The sequence below is a fragment of the Corvus kubaryi genome, unplaced genomic scaffold, assembly GCF_017639235.1.
Source record: "Corvus kubaryi isolate FWS band 111438036 unplaced genomic scaffold, C.kubaryi_AGA036_p1.0 37385, whole genome shotgun sequence".
Classification (NCBI taxonomy): domain Eukaryota; kingdom Metazoa; phylum Chordata; class Aves; order Passeriformes; family Corvidae; genus Corvus; species Corvus kubaryi.
In genome coordinates, this window is record NW_024581127.1 from 19,100,118 (window position 1) to 19,110,963 (window position 10,846).

The 10,846-nt window shown below is 45.7% G+C and overlaps 1 protein-coding gene across 9 annotated transcripts in view; it reads right to left on the bottom strand.

The window, feature by feature from the left end:
- Positions 1-10,737, bottom strand: part of TMEM74 (transmembrane protein 74) — a 47,270-nt gene extending 36,533 nt beyond the window's left edge. For 5 of the 9 annotated variants that reach the window (XR_006017340.1, XR_006017341.1, XR_006017339.1 and 2 more), the window contains exons 1-2: positions 10,343-10,673; positions 811-1,080 (exon numbers count right to left, since the gene is read on the bottom strand). Coding sequence is in view for 4 of the 9 variants with exons in the window: in XM_042036013.1 (XP_041891947.1) it covers positions 8,474-9,424 (951 nt within the window). In the remaining 5 variants the exon portion in view is untranslated. The other 4 variants (XM_042036013.1, XM_042036014.1, XM_042036011.1 and 1 more) reach the window with 4 other exon arrangements.
- Between the last annotated feature and the right edge of the window lie 109 nt (positions 10,738-10,846).

The window sequence follows — 10,846 nt, forward strand, 5'->3', positions numbered from 1 at the left end:
AGGCATTTCAGCATCGTCCAGTATTGATTTTTGCTTCTAACTCGCCTCTTTGCTAAGACTGGTTTCAATATCCTGTGAACTTAAAGTGAAGACATTTCCCATCTCAATAGCCATGCATTGTAATTTGAACCCATAGACAAGCCTGTAATATTTTCCTTAGCAACATGGCTTAGCTCAAACAGCAAGACTGACACAAAATCTGTACCCTGGACCATTGCTGCCCACACTGAAGAAAGGCTGAGTGGGGAACGAATGGAGGTGGTCAGGAGTGGGAAACGCAATCACCAGGCTGTTCACCGAGCTCAACCTATACAAAAAAATCCCCACAATGTAGGGCTGTTACAGCAGAATACTTCTGCTTTCAGGGAAGTGGTCCCAAGAAACAAGAAACTCCAGTAAATTCAAAGCACTAGTTAGTATGCTCCCACATAGCAGAAGTTTAAAGGAAAAAGACATTCAGGAAATTTAGCAAATTCTTAACCAAAATTAAGGAAATGTGAAAATGTGAAAGAAAAATAACAATTGTAAACATGGATTTGGCTAATCATAACAGTGACCTAAAATTTAAGAAATTTCCCCACTGGGGAAATTAGAATATATAAATAATAATTTTCTTTTCTTTTGTGGGGGAGATCCTCATAGAAGAGAAAAAAAAGGACATGAGGAAGTGCTCTATATTTATTTATATATTTATACTAGAAAGAAGAAAAAAGACAAAGAAAAAACAGGTTTTCTGATTGGTGGAGAGTGAGACAGGAGCACAATTGAAAACGACATTGAGAAGGCTGAAGTGTTTCAACCTTTCTTTACCTTATTAAAAAGATCTAGAAGTATTCAGACTGTCCATAGACTTCAGAACGTTAGAACTTAGGCTGGTAGAGAGCAGAAGAAGAGGCTGCATAGATACATAATGTATCTGCAAATCATGTGAGCCTTATAAAATTCACCCCAGAGTGCTCAGAGAATTGAGCAGCAATTTCACAGCCATGAGCAATCATCTTTGAGGACTGATGGAGGGTGAAAGTTCCAGAAGACTGGAAAATGACCTCTCAAGAGCTCTTCCAGCCATGGTTACCATTCCTGTAAGGAGGGAAAAAGAAAGGTAAGACTGTGATCTATTGATTCCTTCTTTAGGAAGCCACAGTGGCGAATAACTACTTGGTATTGTCCTTATAGACAAAGCATAAACTTTTGAGAACACAGGGTCAGTCTGGATCAAATCAAAGGTCCATCTGTCACCAAATAGGCTCAGATAGAATGTAACTGCTCAGTAGCCTGCAGCAGTTACAGCTTTATCTAAAACCAAGGGTAGGGCAAGCACACACCAGCATATTCTCTCAGCTCTTAGCAATCAGAAGCTTAGGGACTTACAGAGCTAGAGACTTGGCATCCTTTTGTTAATAGCCCTCTGTGACCTTTAATAGCCCTCAACAATTACTAATCAAGAGATCTTGAAAGTGCTGTCTTTATTACATGAAATCAGAATATATAGAAACTGAAAACAGTCACATACTTTCTACTGCTCTGCCTTTCAGTGAATGTATTTTTGTGCCCAGCCTGGATATATTGTTATCACATATACATTCATTTCATGAACAGCTAATCCTTAAGCAAAGCAATACCAAAATGTCAGGATAGCTACTTGATATTATTTACATTCAAGCACAGTTACTCTCACTAGTTTGTCAAAAGCTGCTTCATGTTAGAGTTCAACCAAATTTATTTCAAGCTATAAAGAGACAAGACAATCTCATGTAGATAGATACACTGCAGTTGGAGAATAGTGATTAAAGAACTTTATTTACATTTCTAGCTGATCAACATCTTTTAGATCCTTCTAATGGGAAGAATTGATTTTTTTACCCTACAAAAGGGACTTAATCAATTTTGCTTCTGGATATGTTTTATTCAACAATAGCTAAATTTCCCTGCATACCCATCTGTCAAAACAGAAACAATCATTGGAAAAGAGAAGCCATTTGTGCTGATATACAGATATCTGTTTTATTTTTTCAACAGAAGCCTATTGATATTTTTATGCCTTAAAAAACCCAAATACAAATGACTAAAATGTGCAAAACCTTAACCAAATACGTCCAAATATTAGCAAATTTAGTTTGGGTTGACTTTCCTAGATTTTTTTTTAAATTATTTTGCACTTTAAATTAAATGTAAATGTCATTCTCCAGGAAAAAAAAATTGCGATCCTTTTCAGATTAATTTATTCTAGTGGTTCTGTACAAATTCAGCCTTTTCTGCAGTGCTGGACTGGGACTTAAGAAGCCTTGGTTCTCCAGCTGTCCAGGTGGCTCTCTGGGCACAAGAGGTGTCTCACTTCATCTGCAAAATGGGAACACTGTATGTTCTGTACAGAGCTTTGGTATCTGTGTGCAGGAGACCTTTTGAGAACATTATGTTTCATGCTGCTCAGCATCTCATTTCTTGATCCAAATGGAAGAACTTTCAGTGGTCTGTGAGTTACACACTCGGTGCAGGTGAACAAAAACCACACGTGCGAGGTTGGAAAGCTCTCATTCAGAACAATGGCCAAATGCCTGTGAGGTGCAGCTCAATTAATGGCAATAGCTCAGTATTTTTTACCACATGTAGCAGTGGGCAAATCTACACATAAATAAGCAGAGAACTCTTTACAAGTTCTTAATACAGCAAGTGTGCAGAAATATTTTAACGAATTTTTATTGAAAATCTAATTAAAACATGCATTATTCGGCTCAGTTTCTACCATGGGCACTGCATTTACATTTACACAAACAAATATTAAGCAGGTTCATTTCAAATAAGAGGTTCTTGTTTTGTTTGGTTTTATGCAGATTTATAACATCCACAATTTAATTTAAACTGATAGGAAAATCAGAGAAGTCTCACCTCCCTGCAGTCTATAGGACTCTTGACCTTGCCAGGACTCATAAACACAGGGAACAAAAGCCCATGTGAATACAACAGATGACACTGAATCTGTCAAAATTTAAAATGGTAAGATTAAGAAGAAACATGTAAAAACAGTAAAAATGAATTTGTGTTTGCTTTCAGTTAAAAAGCCTCCCAGTCCTTTAAGCCGATGGATTGTCATATCTATAAATACATCTACTCTCTTAACCTCTTGCTATCAGTTGCACACCATAGTCTGCATTTGGCATCAGAGCAGTCACTGCAGCCAATTTGGCCACTTCTGGGACACATTTATTACTGCTGTAGCCAGAACAGCCTAAAACCTGAACTGCGAATTGGGGCACTGCTGTACTCTGCTCTGTGGTAACAGGTAGTATGAGCAGACTGCCCCTGCTCCAGCCTGGACCCACACCCACCACGGCGCTCCACCCACATGGTGATTCACACGACAGTGGCAGGGAAAGGTCTGATTCTGTCACACCAGAATGAAAAGTGACCTTACGAGGCATAACCTGTGTGGCATACCTTTGAATCACATCTGGGAGGGAATACAGGTTGTCAAAGGTGGTTAAAGTGATAACTGACCTACACCAGAGATCTGAGAGAAACAAAAAAAGCCAGGAGAAAACTGTGAGGCTCCCTGGAGGTCCTGCTTAGCTGCTGGTGCCAGTTGCTGCTGGCCCTGCACCGGAACCCTCCCATTGCTGCCCACTCTGGCACAGCTCTTCTGGAGGGGGAGGTGAAGCTGACACTGAGGTGGCAATGCTCAGCCCACAGACCTGCAGGAACATAGCTCCTGCATCTCCCTGCAGCACCCATCACCTCCAGTGCTTTCTTGGAACCGCATGCCCACCCATCATCACCATGGCTGGTGCTGGGCCTGGCACTCTCTGCCCTCCTGCCCTGGCCACGGCCAAGCCGGGCCAAGGTGAGGATGTGATCCTGAGGTGGTCATGTATGTGGTGATGGTGAGCAGGGGCTCAACACCCACGTCCTCACACAGCACCTCCCCAGCTGCCTGCTCACACAGCCCTGGCTGCTCCCACCCACCTTTTCTCTTTTTTGTTCTGGTTGTATGGAGTTGAGTGGGACACAAGTGCAGCAGGGTTTGAAACTCTGCATTGCTTGGCACTTCTGGTCTGGGAAGGACCAGCAGCAGCAACACCAGGGAGGGGTGAGCTGGGGACAGGCTTGGTGTGCCAGCACAGCTCAATCTAGCACCACCTCTGCCAGGTGGCCCTGCTGCCTACTGAGGCCACTGAGGACTAGGGACTGCACCCATGGCACAAAGAGCAAGAGCTGATCACTGGAATCAGCAAGGAGCAAAGAGGCCCACAACGACAGTGCTCAGCTTCATAGACTTTTATTTTTGACTCTGTACAGAATGCAGCTGTGATTGTAGTAAGGCATCAAACGCACTATTGAACAGCTCACGATGGACTGTGATGTTTCGCCCTGTAGTGGGTCAGAGTTTTACAAGATTAAACCAGTTGGTTTCTTAGTCAGTAAACTTTATACTCATTGCAGACAGATTTTTAAAAGAATTACAAAGACTAAAAAATTGTAAACACATAAAAACCCAACAACAACCCAGTGTAGCTTCCTAGGAGAGTCTTAGGCATTTCTGTCATGGGGCTGGCTTCAGGCTGGCAGGAGCAGGCGAGGCTGGTGGGAGCCACGCTGGGCACCTCCAGCGTGGGGGGCTGGGACCGTGTGGTGACAGCCTCCATTCCAATGGCATTCCCAGCAGGTGCCATGCAGCTCCCAATGTCCAGCCTCAGCCACAGCGTCTGACTGAGAAAAAGGAAGTGAGAGCATGGGTCACCAGGGAGCTGTTTGAGCAGCAGGGAGCCAGACACTGGCAGCTGTCGCCTCGATGCGGGGAAGCCTCCATTCCTGCAGTTTAGGGAAGCATGGACACCTCCAGTGGGAAGGCAGAGGCCAGGGCTGGGCCCAGCCAGCAGACGTGTCATGAGGTAGAAAATGGGAAAGTGTCACATTGGGCAGCTGGGGTTGGTCAGAAATAAACTGACTAAGGGCAAAAATCCTGTTGTGCTTCCAGGGTACTCAGAAATCCATACTCAGAATCCTGGTATGTTTAGAGGGCACCTAAAACCCACTTGGTATATGCCAAAATTTAGTTCCTCAAAAAAAGAGAAAGCTCTCCAATGATTCAAGTGACAATTTTAGCCCAGGCAATGAAAAAACCACCACCGATTCTTCTCACATTTGTACCCTTAAAGCATTTCAGTATCAAGCAGGAGAAGTCAAATTGCGAGGGTGCATCAGGGGGCAATCAATGTCCCTTGGCCTCGCCCTTTGTCAATGTCTCGTGCAAGGTTAATGGTGGGAAGCCCTGTCCACCGGCCAGTGGGCTTATACATTCATTTCCACCATCAGCCACCAGACAGCAAGTGCTTTGGTTTCTGTCTGCGTTTGGTTTCACAGCATGAGAACCTGAGAGTCCAGAGGTTTTATACTGCACTGTTAACTCACACCATGCTGCAATTTGTAAAGGTGATCAGAGAAACATCCTGAGCATTTTTATCTGCTAAATTCCTGCACTGAAGGCCTTCCTTCACCTCTTTCATAGCACACACACCAAAATAAAGAAACTCTGTTAGTCCTGCTGTTTAAATTTTATTACTCCTCACACTTCTGCAGTGTATATTTAGATTATTAGGTTGACTAATGTTTCCTTAAAATGCTCAGGGAAAATTTCAGGGTTCATTAAAGTATTGCAGGTTCATGATCTGTGACAGGCGTTTTACAAAGTGTCAGAAAACTTCTCACCTGACAATAACATACTGACAGTCAGGGGAGCGTTCCTTTTTCTAGTGCTAATAATCAGCATTAAGGCATGTCATGGTTTCTACAAGAAATCCGTGATCCATACAGCTTAAGCTGTCATCTTTCTGCAATAATGGAATGTACTCCAATTTCATGCATATGTATAATTAAAAAATAAAAATAATAGCTCTCAAAACCACCAGCTGCAGTTTTAGAGCTTCTGTCATGTAGGTGAGAACACGGGACCCAGGCAGGTGAAAGGGTTTTCATCCCCTGAGACATCCACCTCCCGCCCTGCAGCATCTTGCTGACCCCAGCTCAGCACCATTTGCCCTCTCCTTGGCATGGCTTTCCCTGGACCTGGGGAGGCCACGGTCAGCCCCTTCCCATCCTCAGGGCAGGGTGAAAGCACTGTTCCCGCCCCCCCACACTGAGCAATGTGCCAAGCTCTGTGGGCAGTGCCCACATACCCCACCAGCAGGCCAAGGACAGAAAAGGAGGAACCTTCCTGCTCTGCATCCAGATTCTCAGGCTAGCTCCTTCCTCGCTTGTACTGATCACAGCAGGCTGAAGGTAGCTTCCAGATGTAAGAAGACATTTACCCTAGAGATTCAATCCAGAATCCTTGACAACACAGCCAGAAGGATGTAAGCTCTTCAAAGACGACTGTGGAGATGCTGGTCATTGCTGAATTACTGCCTGTGAACACGCTGTGTATCATGATCTACTGGGCAGCAGCACCCTCTAATAAGGCAGCTCATTTAATGACGCAGTAACACTGACCTAAAGCTGCAGTTGGAGCAGAGAACATGTGAAGCAGGCTCTCTTTTCTGGGGCCAGCTTTAAAGTCTGGGTACCACAGTATGATATTTACTGACCAAAGGCATGAATCTGGAGCAGGGCAGCTCCTGGGCCCTTGATCACAGGCACCCATGCCAGCACCTGCAGCCAGCAAGCACAAGGGATGGAACTAGCTGAGTCAGACTTGGGTGCTGCACTTGTCTCCTGACAAGAACAGCAGAGAAGGGGAATGAAGAACCAAGTGGCAAAATAGTGTTCAGTCTCTCTGTGAGGAACCCATGTTTCTGCCATTCACTTGTTATTCTGAACTTTGTGCTGCCACTTATTACTGGGTAAAGGGAATATAAAGGAGATCTCCTCACTCCTTCCCATGAGAACTCTTCTCCTGTGTGTCACAGTGGGAAAAAAAAGTATCATTTTAAAAATAATTCATATTCCTGATATTTGAGAGTTAACTCACAACTGAGAGGGCTGTCATAGTGAAGCACATTTTTCTTTTAAGACTGCAGTCAGAGACTGCACAGACAGAGCTCTTCACCCACGTTTGGCTTTGCCAGGGACACATACACACATAATATACATCTACACATTAATAAGACATATATATATATATATATATGTATTTATTAACCATTGCTCAGTAAGAACTGACAGCAGTGTACTGAACAATCTTTGCTGGTTTTCCCAGCACAGCAAGAACATGTCAATGTTCCACAGAAACTGACTGATAATAAAGCAAATACCATCAGTGGTACAGGTTTTTGGCTACAGTGCCACAGAACTGAGATTAATAGCAACATGTACCCTTGATCATCCCCTATGTTAAGTGAGTCTCATGTCAGCCAGTAAACTGCCTGATACTTAACCTCTGTATTTCCTGATGATTTATTTTTTACAAATAAATTGGGTTTTATTGAATGAGTCTCAGAGAGATCCTTCCTGACCTTCCTGGTTATGAGAAGGTTGACAGCCTAGTGATATAAAACTGAAGCTTCAAAAAGGACTAATAGAATGCAGACATGCCCAGTATAAGCAAAACCCTGCAGCTGAGCTTGAATTTGTCCTGGCATCTGTACTGAAGGTGAAATGTCCAGTCTCAGCATCCCCATGCTTTTTCAGTCTTTGGGTCTTTTGAGATTCCAACAAGAGGTCTGTTTATTGATGTTATGGCAGTCGTCATACAAAGACATCTGTCCACCAAGAACTAAACTTCTTTTATATGGGTCACTATAGCTATCAGAAGTTAATGACTATCAATCATTGCTAATCTGAACTGAAATGGAGCCACTGACCTCAAGCTGAAAGAGCCTTTTGTCTCCTACCAATACCATGGGCCATATGGTTTCCTGCCCTTTGCCTCTTATTTTATATTTTAAATAATCATCACTAATTGTACAATTGTTTGAAAATATGGGAGGTTTGTGGCCAGTCACGACCAAGTGGTGTTCTTTCTTCCTGCAGCTGTCACTCAATTGAAGAAAAGGGATATGCTTAAAATTAAAGAATAAAAAAGCATCTCTTAATGAAATATTAGCCCTGCTATTTGATTATTGGTCCTGCTTCTTAACGTTCTATCAAGTAGCCTGTTACTAATCCTGCAGGCTTCAAAAATTAACAGCTTCTAAAGTGTCAAGGTCATTCTCGTTCTACATGGGAGTAATAAGAAAATTATATAGGCAAGACACCAGTGGAATGTTTTATATTAGGATAAACAAGTATCTGAGGAACCTACTTATCACAAATCTCTTTTTATTCAGTGGTTTTCATTATTTTATATCATTTGCATTTCGTCTGGCACATTTCCCTTTTACAACAAGTACTCATATATTGCAAACATTTGATTATAGAGCTTAAGATAACACCATTCTTGTCAGACAAATAAACTGCATCACCAGCTATCTTTAGCTGCATCTGCTTTCTTTAATGAAACATATTTTCCTGTAGAAATGCTGCCTTAAAAATCATGACCACACTAATTATCTATGGCAAGCACATCTTCCTCAACTAACGACAGCTCGAGCATATTATCATTTGCTCCAGACTTCATTCTAAAATTGAAAGATCCATACAGCTTTGCAGACTCCTTGGAGGATGCAAACCTGCTCCTCCGGTAGAGCTCCCCTTTCCACATGGACATCATCAGCAGGCTGGAGAGCACCACGCCCCCCAGGGTTAAGAGACACAGCCCAGCGATAACACAGCGGTCCAAGTGAGCACCGATCCTTGCGCTCTCGTTCTCCAGCCTCTCCATCTCCCGGGCAGCCACGGTGTTGGGATCCACAGTCACATCTCTGGGTACCACATAGGAAATTATCACCAGCAAAATGCCACTAACCAGGAACAAAATGGCACTAATGAACCCATAGTCAACGGATTTCCCAGCTGCTGCCTCCGAGGCAGCATCATCCTCCTCTGAGACCAAGGAAGGAGAATCGTGCACCCATTCAGGTGGCAGCTCCCTGCAGGAGTGCTGCTGCAGAGAGGCATCCTGGCCACCTGTAGGAGTGGGGGGACTTCTTGCATGCTCCAGATTTACATTTTCATCCACATAGGTGAACGACGTCTCGAGTTCCTGGGCACAGCAGCAGGCTTTCTTCTTCCCTCCGTCCTCTTCCCTGGGCAAGCACTCGGCTGGCTGGCAGGGCTGGGAGGTGCTGGAGGGTGCAGGGTGCTCCTGAGGCGAGGTGCCCAGGGATGAGGGCTGGGGTGCCAGGGAGGGCTCAGCCACAGGGCCCGTCTGCAAGGGCTTGCAATGCCGTTCACAGTGCAGGGCTGCCACAGCAGTGGCTGCTCTGGAGTCCACCTCACCCCCCTCATGCTGCTGCTGCTCGTAGGGATGGGAGGGCAGGCTCCAGGCGGTAGCGGTGCCCAGAGACACCTGTCTGCTCTCCTCAGCCAGGTAGAGAAGCTCCATGCAAGCCATCGACCTCGTCCCCACGAGCCTCACCCCCTGGGCTACGGCATCCTCCAGCAAATGCTGCTCCTGACCTGCAGAAGCGGCTTCACAGTACTGGTGCTGCTGTATCCCAGAAATCTTCTACTTTTTCACCAACGTTTTGTTAGGGACATGGCTTGTGTCAGCTGTTAAATGATTAAACAAATCCTCTCTGACATTCATTTCTTTTTGGTCTGCAAATGAAATAGTAGAGGGGGAAAAAAACAACAACAACAAAACCGAACCCGACAACCTCACGATGATACATTAACCAAACCAAAGGGAAGATAACACCAATGTAATATATCAGCCCACTTCTCAACTGTTTGAGGGGAGATGGCAAACACGATTGTTTTAGCCACGCATTTAAAACTGCAATCCTCTTGCAGATCCAAAATCCATTAGGGAATCTAATCAACCTTTGACACCACTACCCAATTAAGGCAGTAAGTGCCTACAGAGCACAGGATAACCAGAAAAACTGTGTAAAATGTCAGAGAAAAGATATGTCTGTTCTTTTAGAAGCATACAACTCCCCTCCCCCCCCTTCCAAATAAAGAATTTTACACTCAGATTCACAGACTAATTAGAAAGAAACACGCAAATCCCATGTAGCTCAGTAATCCAGGATCTGTATTCTCCGGTGGAAATCTGATAATCCTACGGTAAAAGCTAGTGCTTTCTATATAAGATCTACGATTCATCTAAGAGCTTTTGGAATGAAATTATGCCTCAAAGACTGATGACTCAAAGACGGATATTACTTCTCATCTGCAATTAATTCGTTATTACCCCATTCGCCTGGGCCCCATCCCCCTCGAGGCCGCCCGGTGTCACGGGGCGAAGCCTGCAGCCCGACAAATGTGTTGCATGCGTAGGAAACACATGTGCCCCTATAGCACATACGTGATCGCTCACGGCCGCTGCTCACTCACGCTCCTCTCGGGACCTCAGCGAGAACCGGCCGCGCTGGGAAACGCGATCCCCGCCGGCGCTGGCAGTAGCTGGACCCGCCCGCCACCGAGTGACCCGAGCGGTACCGAGGTGAGCGGCGCGCAGACACGCACAGGCACACACGCATCCCCGGCAGGCAGGAGCACGCCGCCTGCTGCTGCTGCTGCTCCTCCTCCTCCCCCTGCTCCTCCTCCTCCCCCTGCTCCTCCTCCCCGCGGGGCTCTCACCTGCCCGGCGCGGCGCCGGCCCCCGCACGCACACGGACACACGGACACACGGACACACACACCTACCTCCCGCCCGCCTCCGCCGCCGGCCGCGCCCCCGCCCGCGCTGCTCCCAGGGACCCGGGGCTCCCGCGGGCGCCGGCGCCCGGCCCGGCCCGGCCCATACAAGACTCTGCCTCGCCCAGTCCCCGTGAGCGTGCGGGGGCCGGCGCCGCGCCGGGCAGGTGCG